This window comes from the organism of the source record quoted next, unplaced genomic scaffold, assembly GCF_019419815.1.
Source record: "Pyrus x bretschneideri cultivar Hongxiangsu unplaced genomic scaffold, Pyrus_bretschneideri_v1 Contig29, whole genome shotgun sequence".
Lineage (NCBI taxonomy): Eukaryota > Viridiplantae > Streptophyta > Magnoliopsida > Rosales > Rosaceae > Pyrus > Pyrus x bretschneideri.
In genome coordinates this window covers 745285-769140 of record NW_025999601.1, presented here as the reverse complement: position 1 = coordinate 769140, position 23856 = coordinate 745285, and the positions used below count along the sequence as shown (strand labels likewise).

The 23856-nt window shown below is 35.6% G+C and overlaps 2 protein-coding genes across 6 annotated transcripts; both read right to left on the bottom strand.

Annotated features, from left to right (window-relative positions):
- Nucleotides 1–7022: 7022 nt before the first annotated feature.
- On the bottom strand, nt 7023–11843 carry LOC103943784 (protein NRT1/ PTR FAMILY 2.7). Of its 5 annotated transcripts, none has more exons than XM_048588803.1 (6): nt 11207–11843; nt 10852–11067; nt 9448–10732; nt 9099–9316; nt 8181–8719; nt 7023–7963 (listed from the first exon to the last, which is right to left on the bottom strand). In XM_048588803.1, the coding sequence occupies exons 3-6, from the start codon at nt 9536–9538 to the stop codon at nt 7144–7146; spliced, it is 1668 nt and encodes a 555-aa protein (XP_048444760.1). In that variant the 5' UTR covers nt 9539–10732; nt 10852–11067; nt 11207–11843; the 3' UTR covers nt 7023–7143. The 5 variants fall into 5 exon arrangements, with proteins under 5 accessions (XP_048444760.1, XP_048444759.1, XP_048444761.1 ...); XM_048588802.1 differs by having other exon boundaries at nt 9448–9970; XM_048588804.1 differs by having other exon boundaries at nt 9448–9760.
- A 670-nt stretch (nt 11844–12513) lies between these two features.
- LOC103943786 (mitogen-activated protein kinase 3) lies at nt 12514–15045 on the bottom strand. The gene is made up of 6 exons (XM_009354140.3): nt 14820–15045; nt 14613–14742; nt 14224–14361; nt 13778–14110; nt 13218–13401; nt 12514–13102 (listed from the first exon to the last, which is right to left on the bottom strand). Exons 1-6 carry the CDS (start codon nt 14975–14977, stop codon nt 12933–12935), a joined length of 1113 nt encoding a protein of 370 aa, XP_009352415.2. The 5' UTR covers nt 14978–15045; the 3' UTR covers nt 12514–12932.
- Nucleotides 15046–23856: the final 8811 nt, after the last annotated feature.

Below are 23856 nucleotides of genomic sequence, written 5' to 3'. Positions count from 1 at the left end.
ACTGGATCTTACTCTTTAATGTATTTTGTAATAGACTAAAACTTAGCAAAATAGAGAAAACTAGAAAACACACAAGGACTTATACTGGTTCGGCAGAACTTTTGCCTACGTCCAATTGTGATTTCCCTGGGTAGAGAAATCACGGCTTCTTCAATTTATAATAAAGTATACATACTTTTGCAAACCCTAGAACTAATCTCTCTCTCTCTTTTCTAGGCTGTCACAGATTTTCCCACACTGCCTTAACCCTTGCCGCACCCTATTTATATGCATACGGTGCAGTTTACATGTCCTTTACATATTATAAGTCCTATTCTAAGTGGAATAGGAAATTAGACTTCCTTTCCAATTCCAAATAGACTGATAGGATTTCTAATCTAAATTGAATAAGGAAACTAAGATTCTTTCCTAACCCTTTTAGGGAAGAATTGGTGCACCCTTTATTTCCTAAAACAATCGTAAACAAAAGAGGACACTAATTAACGAGCCAAAAACCTAACATGTTTTGTGCACTGTCATAGATTGAGTCCATTGCACCATCACAGTTTGAGTTACTATTAATGTGTCTGTTTGTTTGGGCTTTGAATTCTTACTCTGAATCTCACTGATTTTTTGCAGTTTAGATCGGACTCTCATCACATCATCATAATTTGTTCTTGCTGCTGCCGTTAATCTATGGGTTCTGAGCCATTGCGTCAAAGCTTTGGTATGTCCTGAACTTCGATGCGTTGTTTCCCCATGCTTTCTGTTTTAGACAGCGCGATTTTATGATTTTTAATTGATTGTTTGGTTTTTTCGGCCTATATTATTCATTTGCTCTATGCTTTGTTTCTCATTCTTGGTTGTCTCTGTGACCTCTGATTGTCCAGAGGTCTGATAGTTTCTTTCTTTTCTTTTCTCTTTTTTTTTTTAATTTTGTCTATGCAATTTTGTTATTGTTCGAAGGTCTCTTGCTGTCTCTGTGATTCTGGTTTAACCCAGTGTTCTTAATTCTTTATCGAATGTTGTTAGGCATTTTATATGTTTTTTGTTGGTTGCTTCATTTCTTTGTTGCGTTCTCAATTTTCCAAATCGTTGTTCGGAGGTCAGTTGCTTTGGTTGGTTTGTGTTTTCGTTATGTTTTTCTAGTAGTGAATTGTCTCATCCTCCCCGAAGTACTTTAGTAAGTGTTGTTGACAGCTGCGCTCTCTCAATGAACCATAAATATTTTCAGAAAAATGGTAGTGAACTTCCACAAATCATTTGAGTGTAATGACCATGATTTCATAAACAGATTACCCGAATCATGGTAATATTCTTTTACACCTATTTTACATTTAATGGTTATATTAAGTTGTTGAGTCCTTTTTTATTTTCTTGCGATTACGACAAATTAGGGTGGTCTCCCCAATCATTACGTTTTTAATACTGTTTGACCCTTAGGGTTATATTAGTAACATTATTATAAATGTTCCTGCTATAATATGTTGGGGTAGTCTACAGCTATACTGTCTTCCGCACCTTTAAAGAAGAAGCTAAAGAGTTTCCAGAATAACCATAATGATAATACATAAATGGTCCTTCATGTATGCGAAGGATGTCCTTGTGGTGTGCATCCCAAGCCTTGCTTGTCTTGCTAGCTTCAGATGCATTATGCTAATAAATTTGAGGATGTCGCTGTTATCTTAAGAATAATTTCAAATGCTATTATCGTAGGAAAGAGTTCACACATTTATGGATTCACTTCATAAGCCTATAAAAAGATGTTTTGACAATCATTTGGAGAATTCCTCTTTGGTTCTCACTTTTTGCTTAAGAGCTATAGTTCTAAACAGGGCGATCGTGAGATATACTTTTAAATTCGTTCCAATTAAGTTGTAGCCTTGATCAATATATTTTGTAGACTTGGCATTCGTGTTGTGTTTTTCGTTTTCGCGTCATACCCGATATTTAACGAGTCGTGTCGTGTAACACTCGTTAAAATAAACAGGTAAAATGATCCAACCCGAAATCAACTCGATAATATTAACAGATAATATGATCCAAATTTTCGCTTACCTAAAGTCTTTAATAGTTTTTTAATTAATGTAGAAGTGTAAAAAATATATATATAAACGCTCATAATGACAAGCTTTATAACTTTCATGAAGAGCTTAACTTCGAAATTTGCCACTATAATCATATAAATCATAGACCAAAATTTAATCGTTGATTGTTGTTTGCATTTACACTTCAATGTTCTCATCAAATTTTGTTTTTTCAGATTTTTATTTTTGAAAACAAGATCTATTAGAGGATGCAGGAAGATGAACGGTTTTGATCGTTAATATTATATTTAGAGTTTTGCGATTAGTGAAAATATTACTTGATGTTTATAAAGTTTTTACAAACTATATAACATTGACTCATATTTTAGTTAACCGTAAATATTGAAACGTGATATCAAAGATCTGAATCGTTCATCTTCTTACATCTACCAGATGATCGTATTTTCAAAAAAGAAAATTTTAAAAATGAAATTTAGTAAGAAGAATAAAGTGTAAATGACAATCGACATTTAAATATAAATTTAAGGTTTATCGATTATAGTGTTGGATTTTGAAGGTGATTGTGTGTGTGTGTGTATATATTTTACATTTTTTACACTTCTACAATAATTATTATTAATTTTAGGGTAAATTACACTTTCATACCTCAAGTTTGGGATCTATTTCAATTCCTTACAACATCTTTAAAACATTTCACTTTCATACCTTAAGTACTATTTTATTTCAAAATAATACCTCCGTTACATTTTCCATCCATTGATCTGTTAAATGCTGACGTGGCTGCCACATAAGTGCCACGTGGCTGCCAAATGTCTACCACGTGGCAAATAAAATATATTTTTAATTTTTTTTTAAAAAACCTCAGTTTTCTCAAAAAAAGAAAAAAAAAATTGAAACCAGTGCCTTCCCCCGCCCCCTCAGCGACCATAACCCAGAACCCAAAAACCTGCAAGAAGAAGAAGAAGAGGGAGAAAAATTCCACCCGAGATTAGGTGGATCTACCACAAAACCAGTCCAAAAATTATCTCAAACTCAAAGCCTTTTCAAAACCCACCCATATTGAAAATCATGAGGTCCTAACCCGAGGGGGGGTGGGGAAGGAGGGAAGGTCGCGCAAGGGTGGGGGAGAGGGGGAGGGGGGACATACTGGGTTTGGGGTTTTTTTTTCCTTCTTCTTCCTGCTACTGCTGCGGTAGGTTTTTTTTTTTTTTTTCCTTTTTTCTCCCTCTTCTTCTTCTTCTTGCTGTTGCAGCAGCATGTTTTTTGGGTTTTGGGTTAGAGATAGGGATGTGGGTCACTGGGGGGTGGGGGGGGGGAGGGATAGTGGGTTTCATTTTTTTTTTTTTTTTTTTGAGAAAATTCAAGTTTTAAAAAAAATTATTTTATTTGCCACGTGGCAGACATTTGGCAACCACGTGACATATATGTAGCAACCACATCAGCATTTAACAGATCAATGGATGAAAAATGTAACGGATATATTATTTTGAAATAAAATAGTACTTAAGGTATGAAAGTGAAATGTTTTGAAGATGTTGTAAGGAATTGAAATAAACCCCAAACCTGAGGTATGAAAGTGTAATTTACCCTTAATTTTATTAATTTTGCCCTCAAATAAAAAACATTATTCATGAGAGTTTGGAGGATTTTAAAAATCTGAACAATAATGTAAGCGTAACTATTATCTACTCGTGGAGAAATAATGATGAATCACGAGTGTTTATATATTCTTTCACATTTTCATACTTGTATGTATGTCTCCTTAGTTCTTGCCTATACAAATATTATACTAGTTTATTTTAATTTTGGACAACAACATGTTGAGTAAAATTTATCTTAGTAATGATAATAAGGAACTCTCATAATAACAATAAATAATGACTAAAATTTTTTTTTTTAAAACTTATATAGAATAATAATACAAAATTATATATTTATAGAATATATTGTATATATTAATATGCCTATTGTATTTTACAATAAATCTTTTAGTAATTAAACTTTAAAATGATCAAAATAATTTTTTTCTTAATGGGTCGAAACAGGTTACCCACGTGTATACCCGTTAAGAACCCGTTATCAACGGGTTCTTAACGGGTCACCCGATAATGACCCGATAAGTTATCGTGTCGACCTGAAACCCGTTATTTTCGTGTCGTTTTCATATCGTGTCATCGTGTCGTGTCAGAAACTGCCAGGTCTAATATTTTGTGTGTCTTTTGGTTGTACTCATCCTGATTTTATGTCTTTTAGTCGTGGTAATTCATATTTACACTTGTTTATTAGTTTGGAATTAAACATGCAGTGCACACCTTTAGAGCCTCATATTAATTGTTAAAGTATGCCTTACAAAGTTTGGGCACCATCATTTCCATTTGTGCTTCTAATTTATAGAACTAGGGGCTAAAAAGAGTATATTTTGTTATTGCATTATTCATTTACTCAAACTTTCAAATTTACGCTTTTCATTATGCACAATATGTTGATGTGAAGTGAATTAAATCTAAATAATTTGTGCCTTTCTGTCTATTTTATTCATGCATGCCTTGCATTACTGTGGTTCTACTGCATTTTCTAGATTGCTCACAAGATTGGTATTAGCAATAATGGTTGCCTAACAACAAAATATCCTCATCTTGCATAGGTTCAAAATCGATCTTATAGTGCAAGATAGCATGAATCAACACAATTTCCTCATGATGCGAATGCATGCCAAAAAAAAATCTGTGTTTCTTGCCACACTCTGGTGATAAAGGATGGATATGAGGATCCTTTCGTGGTGCCGCCAACTCTGGAAATTTTGATTGGCGAGAAAAAAATTTCAGCTCTCTTTTGGAAATCAAAACAGTGACTTTGGGAAGATGGACTTCATCATTCATGGACTACTCCAAGACCAACCACTCTCAAGCCCAACGATTGCCTTAGTCAAACCACAAACACCTGCTACCACTGCAGGAAAACAAATTATGACTGAAGCAACCCCCACCCCATTGATGTCTTCCCAGCAACTAGATCAACAACCCCAATCAGCTGCACCCACCAAGACTTCAAAGAGAGCTTTGTTTCCTGATCAAGCAAACAAATTTGACAGGTAAAGTTTTCCTCTGGATTAATGTTCTCATGTGCAAATCTTAAGAAACATGCTTCTTTTGGGTATATGTATACGTTTTGCTGCTCATGAAAAACCTTCGCACCAATCTTTCGCACTCTTTTCCCTGGCTATCGCATTTCTCTCCAACCTTATAAGTTTGTGCCTTGGTTCACAACAAAAAACCTTGCGACGACCAAACAGAGAAAATCAATTCTGCCAGAATTGCTAGAGAATTCCATAATCTAGTTGTCCCCAAAATTGAACCAACCGACAAAGTGTCAATAGCCACACTCAGAACAAAAGCTCAAACCAAAAAAACCAAAGATAGGTAAATTACAATTTGTTTTTCGTGCACATGCCTACATAACATCCATCATATTAGCGTTTGTTAAACTATGATTTATGTTTTTTGCTATAGTGTGGAAGATGTCCACTCTCAGAAAAAATGAACACCACAACTACTGCTGCAGGGCGTTCTGCATGTTTTTGGCTTTCAACATTTTTTCTTGAAAACTTAGTTGCTTGAACAAGAACGAAACACTTTTTATGTTTTTTGTTAACTATTGAAATAGGTGCTTGGCCTGCAAGACATATGTTACTGCAAGGGCAAAATGTGTGAACTGCATGTTACTTCTATTTCTTATGAAAACAGGCGTCCTGCATGTTTTTTGCTTTGAACATTTGTGCTCAAAAACTTAAATGCTAGAACAAGAACGGAACACTTTTTATGTTTTTTTGCTAAAACCCTAGCCTATAGGACATATATTTTGCCACCTTGACTGTAGAGGCAAGATTTGTGTCAACTGCATGTTGCTTCTGTTTATTAGGGAAACATAACATTTTTTGCAACCACATATTTTGTAATCAGGAACCTTCATTTTCATCCTATTAATTGTACAATGTCTTTTCCTATCAGCTAAGTTGAATGTATATAAAAACAAAGCTGCTTATCTTACCGACCTCATTCACTCATCCATCTCTTTGTTCATTCATGATTGTGTTGAATTTATTCAGATAATATGTGTCTTATTCATGCAATTCAGAATGATGCATTCAAGTCCCGCAACAAAACGCGAGCATATTTTCTAGTTTTCTTCTAAATCCTGTGTTTGCATGATCATTTTCTTCTTCTTTGTGTTGTGTGGCTCAGGTTTTTTCAGGGTCCTTTACAATTTTTAATTGATTGTCTCTACATTATCTACTATGGCCTACAAACAATTGAAACAAGGGGTGTGATATCCACACACCCTATTTTACTTCTCACACCTTTTAATTTTCGGCCGTCGGATCGGATGAATTGAAGAAGATCAACGGACATAAATTATCAAGGGACGTGTGAGAAGTAAAATGTGATGTGTGGATAGTACACCCCTTGAAACAATCACCCTCGCAAAATAATATGATCGGTGTTGCAAGGGAATGTAGCTCGGTTATTTACAAGCAGTTATTTTTCTGTTAAAGAATGAATCTTATATTAATGAAATAAAAGATTTTGTATGTGCTTATAATAAGTGGTTGAGGTACTTTTCATATTGTCAATTAATTGGTTTTATGGTGGAACTTCAACTATCTTCATGGCATTGGAACGGTTGTCTCATGTATGAGGCATAACGGCATCATGTGCTCCACATCCTTCGAGTTGTGTTATCCACATATTAGCCTTAAAATTCATTACACATGAAGAGACATATTAAGAATAAATCTTATATTGATGAAAAGAGAGATTTTTATAATGAAATCTCAACTTTCTTTCATTTCCAACAATATGACCACACGAAAAGAGAGAAAAAGTATAACTTCGGAGATAAGAAATCAAATAAAAGGACAACAATACGACCACACGAAAAGAAAAGAGAGAAAAAAAGAGGAAACTTTCTTTGTGGGCAGAAAGATGTAGACTAGTATTGTCCAAATCAAGAACTTAAAACACTAGTCTTTTTATTTGAATGACGACATTCTAGAAAATTAGATTTAGGCCAATAAATAGTTCATATTTCAGTATAAGATCGATAGACATTTTATTTTCTAACCTTGAGAGACTGAGGAGCTACTATCTTCTACTCCCTTAACGTTCTGATACTTGTACAACTTGGCACATAACAGAAAATAACCGAAGTTGAGCACACCTATCACAACCACCACCCAGTACACATTGTCTATCCTCCCTTCGTTTATATCATCCGGCAGCCATTCCGTAACCCTCCGAACAAGATCAACCAGCGCCGTGCTCAAGTAAAAAGCAATGGCTATTATCATCGCGACCATTGCAGTTGCCGTGGTATGAAGTGACGCTGGAAATTCTTGATAGCAAAACTGAAGTTCCCCCGGGAAATGAAATGCTTCACCGATGCCCACCAAAACCAACTGTGGGAATAACCACATGACGAACATTGGCACCTTGGAACCGTGAGCTGTTTTGAGACGCTTTGACTCGACTAATGCGGAAACAGCCATGCCTGTGATATTTAGGACATGACCAATTCCTAGTCTTTGGAGGGGAGTCGGAGATTTATGGGTCAGTTTCTGCCAGACGGGATATAGGATACGATCAATTATTGGGAGAGCGATGCAAGTGGCGATTGTAACCACGACCAGGACAGATCCAACCGGGACTTTGAAATGTGATCCGATGTGACGGTCCATCTTTAGAGCTTGCAGGACCGTTAAGCTCATTTGAATCGCTATTGGGGTACTTATAAATATGCTGGATGACCACAAGGGGAAAATTCTAATGATAGTTTTGAGATCTTCTACTTGCTGGAGTGTGCACAACCTCCATGGCCTTGCAATTGAGCCGTCGGGCTTCAAGTCCCCTTCTGTTTCCAGGGCTGCACTGTTCAGGAATCTGCAACAAGAGAGCGAAAGGAAAATTTCTTATCATCGTTATATAATGGCACTGTGTTTCCTAAAGAAATAGTACCGTGTATCCTTGCGTACTTAACAACATGATGATTACAGATAGAAAACCTGTGAGCTTAACATTCCATTTCCGGATACTAGCAATAAAGAAGACACAAGATAAAATCAATGTGAGGATGCAGAACATGTGGAAATTCTGGTACCTGAAACTCTTTTTAGGTGCTGCGGGAGTTGTCTTTGCCTCTCCTTCGTTGTGGTAGTGGTAATCCTCCCTTCGGGGTGGGAGTTTAACATTCCATTTCCGGATACTAGCAACAACAACACGAGCTATATTCACGAATGGGCTACCTTGTGGCTTATCACGATGATAGAAATGGATTCCAGATGAGAATATAACCAGACCAATCAAATTAACAAGAGCAGATAGGCCGAATCCCAACCCCCAACTGACACAGTCCTCAATATACACAACGGCAGTAGCACTTACAACATGCGCGGTATACATGGCAAAGAAAAACCAGTTAAAGAAAATCCCTTGATTTTTAGGCTTGTCAAATTGGTTTGCTCCCATTGTTGCTATGGTAAAGCGAGTGCCTCCCAGTCCAATTGATCCCAGCGTTATACTAGCATATAGGACTGCAAACTGAACTTTTGATGGTGTTTCGCACAAGCTAGATCCATTCTCACATGAAGGGGGCCTCAAGGAATCAAGAGTTGCAGTCAAAGTGAATAGGACCAATCCCTGCGAAGAATAAATGTAATGAATTTAAAAATGAGACTAGACGTGTGTTGAAAAATTTTCAGAGAACAAGTTGGTTCAACAGGAAAATTGAAAAATGCGATGATATGTATTGCCCGCAAGTACCAGAGGTACAGCTCAAATACGAGAAGAAAGTAAGGAAACCTTCCTACCGTGTCTCTAGCACCAACTATTTAAGGATTCAGATGCTTCGTTGTAGGCTAATACTGCTCCATTAATCGAAGAATTGAAAGTGTATTATCCTATAAAACTCAACATTATGTTGCAAATTGGAAGTGTATTATCCCACATCAACAATTAACAGAACTATCATGGCTATGTGAGCGTGTGTGTTAGAGTAGAGACATAGTGAGGGTATTACCAGAAAAGAGACACAAGACGAGATCAGGATGACAGGGAAACAGCCAAAGAAGGAGTCTGCAACAATTGCTCCAATGATAGGAAATAAAGTAGTGCAACCATTGACAACATTTGACACCTGAGTAGCATCAATGCTCTTCACGTTAAACTCCTCAATCAGATACACAACTAGATTTGCTTGCCATCCTCCAGCAGCAAGTGTCAAGCACATTAAAGTTCCTGCTCAAAACAAAATAAGATCACATGGTTTGCTAAGAAAGAAGTTGTCTTTTTCACTTCCTTGTAGTCATAAGTGAAGAACAGAAGTGCATGAGAGAGAGAGAGAGAGAGAGAGAGAGAGAGAGAGAAACCTATGATGAATAAAAAGATGATCCAACCACCGCGTTTACCACCAGCATCCACCATTCGTCCTTCACTGTCCACGGAGAGTGATGCATCCATGTTACAACCCAGCTGGTGTAACTGTGTCAGAGTGGTTTCCTATTGTCGAGATGTATGTTCACAAACTCCCATCGTAATTTAAACGTGTAAACAAGCTAGTGCAGTCCAGTATATGCCACACTAACAGTGGTCCAGCATCCCTTCTGTTATTATCAAAGAACCCAACTAAGCAAGCTTTCCTATCATTAAGCACCAACTTTCAACTTTCCACTAGTTGTAGCACTGAGATAAATCCAGCCACAATCATTGAGATGCTGCAACTTTTGACTAATTAAGTTTTTGAGCACCAAATCAGCCTTCAAGAAGACCTATTTGAAGGAAACCTCAAGCAAGGGTTTTAACTCAAGTAAGCAAGTTCATGTTACTAGGAGCAGTTATGTGAATCTCTAATCACACCGTAATTTTTGCACTCATTTTCAACCTCCTGCACTCCTATGTGAGTAGAAAGAACGTAAAATATACAGTTTAGAGTGCATATGGTTAAAAAATGAGCTTGAAAATCGTAACCCTATGACAACGACATCCAACAATTAAGAATTGGCTTATTATTGTTGGCTAACATACTTGCCATAGTAGGTATACCAATAATGCTGGAAATGATAAATTATTCACAAGATAACAAAATCGATATTTGATTTTCCATCTCCAAAATCGTTCCTATAAGTAGGGAGAAAAAGTATAACTTCGGAGATAAGAAATCAAATAAAAAGACAATAATATGACCACACGAAAAGAGAGAAAAAAAGAGGAATCTTTGTGAGCAGGAAGACGTAGACTAGTATTGTCCAAATAAAGAACTTAAACACTAATCTTTTTATTTGAATGACGGCATTCTAGAAAATTAGATTTAGGCCAATAAATAGTTCATATTTCAGTATAAGATCGATAGACATTTTATTTTCTAGCCTTGAGAGACTTAGGAGCTACTATCTTCTACCCCCTTATCGTTCTGATACTTGTACAACTTGGCACATAACAGAAAATAACCGAAGTTGAGCACACCTATCACAACCACCACCTAGAACACATTGTCTATCCTCCCTTCGTTTATATCATCCGGCAGCCATTCCGTAACCCTCCGAACAAGATCAACCAGCGCCGTGCTCAAGTAAAAAGCAATGGCTATTAAGGATTCAGATGCTTCGTCGTAGGCTAATACCGCTCCATTAAGCGGAGAATTGAAAGTGTATTATCCTATAAAACTCAACATTATGTTGCAAATTGGAAGTGTATTATCCCACATCAACAATTAACAGAACTATCATGGCTATGTGAGCGTGTGTGTTAGAGTAGAGACAGAGCGAGGGTATTACCAGAAAAGAGACAAGATGAGATCAGGATGACAGGGAAACAGCCAAAGAAGGAGTCTGCAACAATTGCTCCAATGATAGGAAATAAAGTAGTGCAACCATTGACAACATTTGACACCTGAGTAGCATCAATGCTCTTCACGTTAAACTCCTCAATCAGATACACAACTAGATTTGCTTGCCATCCTCCAGCAGCAAGTGTCAAGCACATTAAAGTTCCTGCTCAAAACAAAATAAGATCACATGGTTTGCTAAGAAAGAAGTTGTCTTTTTCACTTCCTTGTAGTCATAAGTGAAGAACAGAAGTGCATGAGAGAGAGAGAGAGAGAGAGAGAGAGAGAGAGAGAGAGAGAGAAACCTATGATGAATAAAAAGATGATCCAACCACCGTGTTTACCACCAGCATCCACCATTTGTCCTTCACTGTCCACGGAGAGTGATGCATCCATGTTACAACCCAGCTGGTGTAACTGTGTCAGCGTGGTTTCCTCTTGTCGAGATGTATGTTCACAAATTCCCATCGTAATTTAAACGTGTAAACAAGCTAGTGCAGTCCAGTATATGCCACACTAACAGTGGTCCAGCATCCCTTCTGTTATTATCAAAGAACCCAACTAAGCAAGCTTTCCTATCATTAAGCACCAACTTTCAACTTTCCACTGGTTGTAGCACTGAGATAAATGCAGCCACAATCATTGAGATGCCGCAACTTTCGACTAATTAAGTTTTTGAGCACCAAATCAGCCTTCAAGAAGACCTATTTGAAGGAAACCTCAAGCAAGGTTTTTAACTCAAGTAAGCAAGTTCATGTTACTAGGAGCAGTTATGTGAATCTCTATCACACCGTAATTTTTGCACTCATTTTCAACCTCCTGCACTCCTATGTGAGTAGAAAGAATGTAAAATATACAGTTTAGAGTGCAGATGGTTAAAAAATGAGCGTGAAAATCGTAACCCTACAACAATGACATCCAACAATTAAGAATTGGCTTATTATTGTTGGCTAACATACATGCCATAGTAGGTATACCAATAATGCTGGAAATGATAAAGTAGTCACAAGATAACAAATTAAGCCGCACTAAGGACTGATGGGAAATGAGTTTTGGTATTAATTAATAGCAAAGAGAAGATTCTTTCATCAAAGAAAAATATCTAAAAGCATATCTAGTAAGAAACTCACTGCTCCACTCTATAACTCTGTAAGAGCAAAAGGTGAGTTAAAAAAACTGCTAAATAATTCATGGATAAGCCATGAGGGATCAACTACTTTCTGAGGGAGGGAAAATTGTGGGTGTGACGGTCACACTGTCACGTGGGGAGATTAATCCACAAGTTATGGTATAGGTAGACAACGGGGGACTGAGGGTTGACTTTTCTTGTCCTAGGGTATGAGATTACTAAATAGATACACATGCTATAACATGAATAGATTAGAAAGAACGCTCAAAACATTTCTCCTCCTTGAGGATTCACTTACTCATGGATTGCAGATTGTGTTATAAAATATCTACGGTAATCAACATGATACAGAATTTTCCTTCTGGTGAGCAACAAACCAGAAGAGAACTGATCAGCAGTAGAACAAATGTCACAACCATAAATTGATCCATCAAACAAAAGGTCGATAACTTGCGAACAAAAATCCCAAATTACCCTCACAAGGAATAAATAAAGGTATTTATTGAATCGTAGTTAGGTCTGCCAATACAATCGTGCTATACATGATCCGTTGGTACAGCAAAAAAACCAAAAAAAAAATAAATAAAGATACAAACAAGATAAATAGAATACAAACCGCCAAAAGGAAAGAACAAAGAGGAACTGACCTCAAAAATAATATAGAGGTCTATTAAAATTGACGTGCAATCATTGTTGAATAATCAGCAAACACACCTAAGTAATGATGTAGATGAAATAGGACGATCATGGTTACTTGATCAGCAGCCTACTAAATCTTTGAACACAAAGCTCGCTGATGATTGCAATATTTTGATCACAATAACCTTTTTGATCAAAGAGCACTGGAAGTCTAAGTCTTTCTACTTTGTCGACATAGAAATCGAGTAATGCTGCTTTTCATATTAAGCATACTCTGGATTGAGTGCAATAGCCTCTCTGTAAATCATATCTTTCATTTGCTCTTCAACCAAGGGCTGTTGCTCGAAATCAAAGGAGAACGGCTCAGTGCAGATTGGTTCATCAGCTACGTCATGTAGTCTTTCCAGGTAAGGATGAGCTAATGCTTGTTCAACTGCAGAAGCACAAGTTGTACAATTAAAACTCACAATCAGGACCTCAATGTGGAAGACATTCTATACATATTTTTGTCGGAAGCACCAAAAGATTGACATGGGAATAGAAATTACCAGTTATCCTTTTAGTAGGATCAAACGTCAACATTCTGTCAACAAGATCAATGGCCATTGGATTAACATGTGGGAAAACCCTCTCCAATGGTTGACGGGGATGCTGGGCGAGCTGCCTTATATATCTTCTAGCATCCTCATTCCGAACGGACCCCAGATCAGACTCAGTTGGTGTCCCAAGAAGCTATAACAGAAAATACAAAGTATGTATTAGTATTCATTTAGCAGATATTGCTTTCCAAAAATAGCTAAATAATTTAGTCATGTACGAACATGGATGAAAGTGGAAAGTAGAACACAACTAACTACTACAGATATGTAGGGATTCCAATGAAGTATTCAGTAGTGTAACATCATGGGTTTAATTGCTATGTACTTTATGTATGCACAGTAGCCGCTCAAGTTTGGGCACAGCACTTCATTTTTACAAATGTAGAATGAGTACTTTACAGGACAGTCACATTTCATTTCTTCTAAACCGGTGATTCTTAAATAACACAATCAAAGTCAGGTCATGTCGAATTCAACTTTTATTTATACTTGTCTGTAATTCATCTTACCTCTGTCAATAGGCGCATCTGATGCACATGATCTTTGCCCGGAAACAAAGGTTTCCTATTCATAAGCTCCATAAAGATGCAACCCACAGACCACACATCAATAGCGGCAGTGTAGTCTGAAGAGTTCAACAGAAGCTCAGGTGCCCTGTACCATCTCGTCACAACATACTCTGTCAATAACTCATTCTCTGCAGTGGGACGAGCGAGGCCAAAATCACATATCTTAAGATCGCAATTAGCATTCAACAAGAGGTTGCTAGGCTTCAAGTCTCTGTGAATAACATTCGCCGAGTGTATATATTTCAGCCCTCGAAGAATCTGATACATGAAGTACTGCAAGGCATTCCAACATATACCAATTAGTCCTCAAATAATACAACCATTTATTTCACTCACTACCAATGGAACTTGGTTGACGAAATTAAAATGTAAACACTTGCAAGTACCTGACAATGCTCCTCCGATAAACCCTGATTCGAGCGAATAATTTGATGCAGGTCGGTATCCATGAGTTCCGTGGCAATGTACACATCCGAAAATTCTCTCCTTAGAGGTGGAGGAATCACATCCCGGATAGCTATTACCTGTTTGACAATCGTAAAGTTTCCACTTTTAGCAAGTAATTCATGCAAAATCCTCCAATCTTTTGACAACCTTCTAATTCAAGCTGTTCAGCTAATTAACTAATACAGTAATTTTCTCCTTTTAGAATCTCTAACCAATAAATGTAAAACTAGAAATAGTAAAAATCTAAAGAAGTCAACTTTCTCATTAATTCAAGAAATTAGAGCTAAATCGAATCAATTAGCATTAATTAAAAGCAAATTAATCTCACATTTTCGTGATCCAAATGGCGAAGCAGCTTAATCTCGCGAAGCGTGCGCTTGGCGTCCATGTGATTGTCGAAAGCGTTGGCGATTTTCTTGATCGCCACCATCTCCTTCGTCTCCGAATTCAAAACCGAGCTGCAAAAAACACTCCGATCAACAAAAACCTAAATCGCAAGAAGAAGAAATCGATGCCGGGGGAAAAAACGACGTACCAGACGATGCCGTAGGCTCCGCGGCCGATCGGCATGATCGGAGGGCGGTATTTGTTGGTGATCTCGAAGAGGTTGCCGAAGATGTTGTACTGGATGTACTGGCCGCCGTGGGACGGCACCGCCGGGAAATCGCCGTTAGGTGGAGTGAGGTCGGCCATTTCGAAATACTGTTCCGAGTCCGAGACGCGACTTTCTCTCGCTAGGAGTCTTCAGTTTTCTCTCCCTAGAAATTTGCTACCGATGTGTTGAGTCGGTGGTGGTGGAGGAGTTGACGAAGAAGAGAGGAGAAGCTTTTAAAGCCGAGGGGAGGAAGAAGCGCGCCAGAGAGAATTGTGAGGACGCGTTTCGGGGAAAGGATCGGAGGGCTAGGATTTCGGCCGCCTCTGATGGACGGATGAGATTCGTTCAACGTTTTCACCCGCCATCACTTCGGTTTATTTATTATTTTCTTTTGTGACCGCTTTTTGGAATTTTTTTTGTTTTTTTTGAGTATTTTAAGGGGGAGTGATTGCGTGTGGGTGGTGTCAGTGTTGAGGCACTGCGTCTGTGGATAACTGTGGACCGTTGACTAGTATTTGTATTTGCTTTGCATGCTGATGAAAATATGTGCTAATATTTAATATTTCACTTTTTTTTTTCTTATAACAATATATTTACATTAAAGAGTTGAAAAAATAAATTAATATCAAACTGCCTTACGTAAAATTTGAATTTAAAAATTTTCACTTATAAGTAAAGAGAAATATGCTAACCACAACTGATCCAAAAAACAACAATTTAATTGGTTCATAATTTATCTCCAAAAAAAATTGTTCACAAGTAAATCCCAATATTATGTATTACGTACGATGGAGAAAACAAAATTGAGGACAATTATTATACATAGAAAACAAGAAATAGGATATCTACTTTCATTTTCCAAGTGAAAGAGATCAACAGATGGCGGTTTTTTTAATCCTAAAATTTTGTTCCATGTAGTTTTTATTAAGAACTATTTTAAAGAATTTTTTTAGTTTTTGAAGAGTTTTTATGTTTTGGAGATAGGATTGAAACTTATGTTTCTATTTTTATTAATTTTTTAAAATAATCTTTATTTTTGAAATTTAAAAATAAAAATAAATAAATAAAAAAAGGTTGAAGGGAAAACCAAATCCAAAACCATGTTGATGCTCATTGAGTGAGCAAAGTAGATAATTAGTTTAGTGAAATGGAAAGAAAGATAAACAAATCAGTTACTTAATTGTCTATTAGCATTGACAAGAACAGGATAAGAGTTTTAATGTGAAGAGCTAACCCACTTGTGAAAACAAGGACAAGATTCGAAGGATGAGAAGTAGTGCGTGGTGCTCCATTATTGGTCTACGTTTTCAAGAATTTGCGTGTCTCGTCATCATGCTTCGTCGCTTTCTGCGTGACCTGAAAACCTACTCATAAAAAAGTCAGTGTTTTAACAACACGTTTTTCAGCCAATTATTGGAAAAATTCACACCTCCGCTTCCCATATGAGATTTATCGTTGGAGATACGTTTGGCAAATGGGTTGTGTTTGTCATGTTCGTGTGGTTTTCACGACAAATCTGTTATTTTAACAGGTCATGCTGTATCGTGTCAAACTTGTTAAGATAACATGTGATCCAATAACAACTCAACTCGTTAACTGATCATATCATTTCGTGACTGGTTAATAGGTCATGCGAGAAATTGTCATGTCTAATGCTTAGATCTCACAAACGATTATTATCGGGTTCCTCCTAATATCACTTATACACCCAATGTTAAAATTCTAGATACGCCACTGCTTATATACGTGGTGTTTTACTCCTAATATCACTGATAGTTTTTGTGATAAGTCTTATCCTAATTAAGTTAAGGACAGTAACAATGATATTGCTGGTGCGAACCATCCCGAGGTTTACCATTTATAAAGATTGACTTTCTTGGTATCTTTTAGTGTTTGGTTTGGAAAACGTTTGGATTAGGGTCTGTTGAATTCTTCATTCAAGGTAGTTGATTTCATGAGGAAATTGCCTATCCATATTCCCATGTCACTAAACACATATAATATTTAGGTTAAAAGGAGTGGGAAAGGAGGAATGATTATTCATACAATGCATATTGTAGCTTCATTATTTTCTATTATTTTTTGGAAAGATATGCAGATCATGAAGCTGCATGCTAATTGATGATGACCAACTTAAATTGGCTTGATTTGTACTTTAATTGAATTATTAGGGCTAGGGTTATATCTTAGAGGATGCAAATGGTAGGTGTTAGGTAAGCATTGGCACTTTTCCAAGCACAAAAGTCCAAGTATATTCAAACTCTCTTTCTACTTCCCTTTTAAAAAAGATAATAAAATTATATCCTTTCCTAAAAGTTGATTTCACTTGACCATTTGAACAAAAAGGTCATTATATTCCCTTCTATGTGATTTAAAAAGTCTCATTCAAATACAGTCTATATTGAAGGCTCAAGCTATAATATTATCCTTTCAATTTGCAAAGATTTTAGACTTTAATCGCATAGATGAAAAGACGATATATAAATGTGAAAATTTTAATACCTAGTTGTGACTAATCTCGTATTAATAGGCACTTCCATCGTGATGTGTGCCATTTTAAAAAAATACGTATAGTACTCTAAGAACTAACATATATACCGTCATAAAATAGTACCCCTTCATTCTCTAAATAACCAAAGGCTAGAATATCGTAGAGATGAAAGGACGATATATTTTTAACTTACATCTATCCAATTATCCAAACAACTATTGAATTCTCCAATTTCAAATGAAAATTAAAGAAAATAATTCGAACTGTTTTGCTCTTATAATTTAGGGTTTGATTTGACTCCTAATTAGGTTCATAATTCAGATCGATGCTTAAAAGTGTGGCACCTGGCATTAGAAATCTTTTTTTAGTCAAGATTGAAACACAACGTAGAAAATGGGCAAAGTTGACCTTGACATTTATGCATGCAAGTCGATGAGCTATTTTCTGAGATGGACCCTAGCAAAGCATGCATGAAGTTTATACTGATCAACGATTGTGACTTACCTACATACATAGGAGTTTTTTATGGTGTTCCGGATATCGAATTAAATCGTTAAATCTTTACTCAAAAACACACAAGAATTAAAATTCAACAATAAAAAAATTGTTAGAGTTAATGTAGAAATATAGAAAATAATCTGAATGATGATTTTGAGGTATGACTTGAATCATTTCTTTGAAGTGTTATTTGCCCTCACTCAAATGAGTTTGCTAAAAGGTTCTCGGCAAATCACTTACAGGATACAACAAAGTATGAAATATTCGATTAGCAAAACCGAATTGTATTCCCCTAGAAATAACTAGAAATAAATTGTATGAATGTAATGAAAAGAGAAGAGAGAGCAAAGAAATTGTGTAGATAACAAATTCTGAATGAATCTTCTCTTATGCCAATGCTACCAATATATAGAGAGTATTGCACCCGTTAGACACATCATTTGGTTTGAGTATGCCTTTTTACCATGGGATACAACTTATTGTAGCAGTATATCCAATGGACATATCTGATACAAAACACCAATTACCCAAAGGTCATATATGTTATAAAGCATGCGGTCAGATGCCCAGTCAACAATGAAAAGTTGCAATGCTTCAAATTGAATAGCTTTAATTATTGGATGCTGACATATATATGAAAGTCCCAAAAAGACTTAAGTTGCCTGAAACAACTAACAAACCACGAGGTATGCTCTCAATCAAATTAAGGTCATTGTATGGGCTGAAACAATCTGGACGAATGTGGTATAATCATCTCAGTGAGTATTTGATTGAAGAAGGATATATCAACAATGTCATTTGGCCTTGTGTGTTCATTAAGAAATCCAACTCTAGATTTGCTATAGTAGCATTATATGTCGATGATATGAACCTAGTTGGAACCTCTGAAGAGATCAATAAAATTGCTGAATATCTGAAAAACGAATTTGAAATTAAAGACCTTAGAAAAACAAAATTTTGTCTCAGCCTACAGATCGAGAATTGTGCTAGTGGAATTTTGGTCCACCAATCAGCTTACATTGAAAAAATCCTGAAGCGATTTAGTATGGACAAGGCTTATCCACTCAACACACTAATGGTTGTTCATTCTTTGGACATTGAGAAAGATCCATTCCGTCCAAAAGAAGATGATGAACTAGTCCTTGGTCCAGAAATACCATATTTGAGTAGAATAGGTGCTTTATTGTATTTAGCATAATGTACTAGACTAGATATAGTTTTTTCAGTCAACTTGTTAGCAAAGTATAGCTTTGTTCCAACAATTCATCATTGGAAGGGAGTCAAAGATGTATTGCATACCTTCATGGGACAACAGACATAGGTCTCTTCTACTCAAAGAAATCCACAAATGACCAGGTTCTTGTTGGATATGCAGATGCTGGTTTTCTCTTTGATCCAAATAAAACTCATTCACAAACTGGATATGTGTTTAAGAATGGAGATACAACAATCTCTTGGCGCTCAACAAAGCAAACATTAGTTGTTACATCTTCAAATCATTCAGAAATACTTGTCTTACATGAAGCAAGTCGTGAATGTTCTTGGTTAAGATCAATGATCCATCATATTCGGAATTCTTGTGATCTACCTTCAAAGACAGACATTCCAACTGTCATCCATGAAGATAATGCAGCCTGTGTTGCCCAAATGAAAGAAGGATTCATCAAGGGCGATAAGACTAAACACATATCTCCAAAGTTTTTCAATGCGCATGAGCTTCAGGAGGCTAAAGTTATTGAAGTCATATAAATTCGTTCCAACGAAAATTTGGCAGACTTGTTCACCAAATCTCTACCAAAATGCACGTTTCAAAAGATAGTGCAAAGTATCGGATTACGTTGACTTACCAATCAGATAAATTTGGAGAATGCGGAATCAATGGGAGATATATATCAGGGGGAGCATCCATGATACATGCATGTTACACTACTTTTCCTTTGATTAGGATTTTTCCCACTAGGTTTTTCCTATCAAGGTTGTAACGAGGCAACATAAGCATAACAATCCAAGTAAAGTTGTACTCTTTTTCCTTCGCTATGGTTTTTTTCCCACTGGGTTTTTCTAAGCAAGATTTTAATGAGGCAACTGATGTTGATATGTGGGCAACCAAGGAGGAGTGTTGAAAATGCTAGTGGATTAATGAATGCCCACAGTGATATTGGAAACCTTGGTAGATTTTTTCAATACCCACACATATTGGATTTGCAACATTGGCAGTGTTGATATGTGGACTCGGAAATGAAGGAGATCATTTTTCAAAAGTTGTGTTGTAAATTTTCAAAATGTAATAATACGGAGTTGCTCTATAAATAGAACACTCCGACTGCTATCAACAGACATAGAAAAGAAAAAAAAAAAAAGATAAATAACATGAGTATCTATTCCTCCTACTTTTATTAGTCATTCCCTTGTGTTACAATTATAGTGTGATATTTTACACCTACTTCACTCCTGTCATTAGTAAAGGTTATTGCTCTAACTTTTACCTATTTATAACAAAATGCCTATTATACACACACACACATACATACATACATACATATATATTATATTCTTGAAACATCCTACAATCCTTTCCTATTTTAAGAATATATAATAAAAGGTATTACAATAATTCTCTCTTTATAATTAATCATAAACATACCGATATAATCATGCATACAATAAAGGTGTCTTTCGAATTAAACCCTTAATTAGTGTAAGTAATTCAAAGTTATAATGAATGCGATGGTGACCTAAGTTTAAACCTACTATTCTTATGTTAAAACCGGAATCACTACACACATGACTATGTCTTATTTTCTTAAAGAAATTTTTGAACTAATTAAGCATTATTATGGCATTGTGCCTCATCCTGGTTTCATAAACATTTACAAGAGAAACCCCAACTCTTGGCAGAAGCGGCACCACTTCTTATGTTCATATAGGTGAGGTTCCTTCCCATGTCCCTACTACTATAAACATAACTACAAATAACCTCATTAAGAGATAAAATTCATCCTCCTAAACGTAGCAGTCTTGCACCGATCATCCTGGAATAAGCTATATATTAATTTTCAATGCTTTTACAATCACTTAACAATAACTTGTTATTACCCATTAAACTTTTAAACTAGTAATATTCTAGACAAAGTCGGGTTACCATTTTTGGTGGCTAATTTTCAATAAAGGATTTTAGCCTCATTCCACTAGATGTACTAGCTACCAAAACTCTTGAAAGTACTTTCATTAACGGATTTGCCAAGTTATTACTTGATTTAACATAAATAATATTAATAACTCCATCAGTTATTAATTGCTTGACATATTCATGTCTCAAGCTAATATGTCAAGACTTTCCATTGTATACCTTATTATATGCTCTAGACAAAGCAGCCTCACTATCACAATATAAAGAAACAGATGGCATTGATTGTGGTCACAACTCTATTTCCAATAATAAATTTCTAATCCATTTCGCTTCTTTACCTGCTGTTGCTAATACTATAAATTCAGATTCCATAGCTGAATGTGTTGTACATGTTTGCTTCTTCGAAGCCCAAGAAATTGCTCCTCCGATAATTGTAAAAATCCACCCTGATGTAGACTTATTATCATTAGCCCTTGTTATCCAACTTGCATCTGAATAACCTTCAAGTACTACTGGAAACTCAAAGTAAGTTAAACTCAATTTAATAGTTCTTTTAAGATAACCAAAAATTCTATTTATTGCTTTCCAATGAGCAGTACCTGGATGGCTAGTGTATCTAGAAAGTTTGCTTACTTCAAATGCGATATCTGGCCTGGTACAATGCATAGCATACATTAAACTGGAAAGTTTGCTTACTTCAAATCCAATTACACTAGCATACTCAAGCTGTGCAACGGACCTACCAGAATTATTAAGCAAAGTTTCATTAGGTCATAAGGGGTAGTTGCTTCTTTTATTTGTAGATGCTTAAACTTAAGAAATATTTTTTCTATATAATATGACTGAGACAAAATGTAACCCCTACCATGCTTCTTTACTTTAATTCCCAAGATAGTATCTACTTCATTCAAGTCCTTCATCTTAAATTTTGAATTTAGATACTCTTTAGTTTCAGATACACCTTTCATGTTTGTACCAAAAATTAGCAAGTTGTCGACATATAAACATATAACAACACCATAATCATTTGTGAATTCAAAGTATATGCATTTATCAGCATTGTTATATCTACATCCATATGATAACATCGCAAAATCAAACTTTTTCATGCCAGTGTTTTGGTGCTTGCTTCAATCCATATAATGACTTTACTAATTTACAAACCTTCTTTTCATTCCCAGGGAGAACAAACTCTTCTGGTTGTTCCATATAGACTTCTTCATCTAAATCACCATTTAAAAAAACCGTTTTCACATCCATTTAATGCACATGCAAATTATATAAAGATGCCAATGCAAACAATATTGTAATTTATGTGAGCCTAGCAACTAGTGTATATGTATCGAAATAGTCTATTTCTTTTTTCTGCTTAAAACCTTTGGCAACCAGCCTGACTTTAAATGTCTGAATAGACCCATCTGTATTGTATTTTCTTCTAAATACCCACTTACAACTTATTGCTTTTGATCCTTGGGGCAAGTCTACTAAAACTCATGTCTAATTAGATATTAATGATTCAAATTCATCATCTATAACCTCCTTCCAAAAGGCTACATATCTTGGAGTCAATGCTTCGCTTAGACTTTTAGGATCATCCTCAACATTCAACAATATGGATATTTTCTTAAGAACCTTTGTTCTATTTCCTTCGACTAAAAATACGATAGATTGAGATGAAATAAAATTAGAACCTAGAGTCTTTTCTTTTCTTACCCTTTGGCTTTTCCTTGGTTCATTAACAGTTGCTTACTGTTTTCTTTTCTTACCTTGAGAATGATTAGTAGCCAGATTAGAGAAAGGTGTTTGATCATTCTCTTTTCCAGATATTGAGTAGTCATTATAAATTTATTTTCTATAAATTCGACATCTCTAGACTCAACTATTGTATTTGAGTCTAAATTAAGCAACCTATATGCCTTTAAATTTTTTGCATATCCTACAAATATGCTTTTAATTCCTCTTGGACCTAACTTAGATCTCTTAGGATCCAATGCCTTGTAAAAGACTACACAATCCCATATTCTCAAATATGACAAATTTGGTTTTCTTCCTTTCCAAATTTCATATGGTGACACGTGTGTCTTCGTAGATGTAATTCTATTGTGTATATGGCATGCAGTAAATAATGTTTCTCCCTATAAATGTTTAGGAGTATTAGCATTAATCATCATAGAATTAATCATTTCAGCGAGTGTCCTATTTTTTTCTTTATGCCAAACCATTTTGTTGTGATATATAGGGTGCAATTCTTTGATGTACAACACCATGCTCTTCACAAAAGATATCAAATTTATGGGAAAAATATTCACCACCTCTATCACTCACAAGGCATTTAATTTTCCTTCGCTTTTGGTTTTCAACTTCAGCCTTATAACGCTTAAAACACTCAAAAGTTTCATCTTTATTAGACAATAAATAAACATAAGTGAACTTAGAACAATCATCTATAAATGTGATCAAATATCTTTTTCCTCCTCTTGTTAAAACACCATTAAATTCACATATGTCAAAATGTATTAAATCTAATAAATTTGTATTTCTTTCGGCAGTTGGAAAAGGTTTCTTAGTTATTTTCGCTTGAATACATGTTTCACGTTTATCATTGTAATCATCATTGCAAGCAATTAAACCAAGTGTGCGCACGTATTTTAAAGATCTAAAATTTACATGTACTAAACGTAAATGTCATAAATGAGAGGAAGATTCAACAATATAAACAGAAGAATTTACTTTATTATTAATACTTAGTTTGAATATCTCATCACGAGAATATCCCTTCCCAACAAACATTCCATTTTTTGACATTATTAATTTGTTGGACTCTAGAACAGTCCTTATACCGTTCTTACGTAATAAAT

What these genes read in the sequence shown, in the direction of transcription:
- LOC103943784 (XM_048588801.1), bottom strand. Translation starts at nt 9,538, where the DNA reads ATGGATGCATCACTCTCCGTGGACAGTGAAGGACGAATGGTGGATGCT. An exon ending in CATCTTTTTATTCATCATAG is followed by an intron (nt 9,317 to 9,447) that starts GTTTCTCTCTCT and finishes TGTTTTGAGCAG; the next exon opens with GAACTTTAATGTGCTTGACA. An exon ending in CGTCTTGTGTCTCTTTTCTG is followed by an intron (nt 8,720 to 9,098) that starts GTAATACCCTCA and finishes TATTCTTCGCAG; the next exon opens with GGATTGGTCCTATTCACTTT.
- LOC103943786 (XM_009354140.3), bottom strand. Translation starts at nt 14,977, where the DNA reads ATGGCCGACCTCACTCCACCTAACGGCGATTTCCCGGCGGTGCCGTCC. An exon ending in TATCGGAGGAGCATTGTCAG is followed by an intron (nt 14,111 to 14,223) that starts GTACTTGCAAGT and finishes AATGCCTTGCAG; the next exon opens with TACTTCATGTATCAGATTCT. An exon ending in AGATGCGCCTATTGACAGAG is followed by an intron (nt 13,402 to 13,777) that starts GTAAGATGAATT and finishes TTTCTGTTATAG; the next exon opens with CTTCTTGGGACACCAACTGA.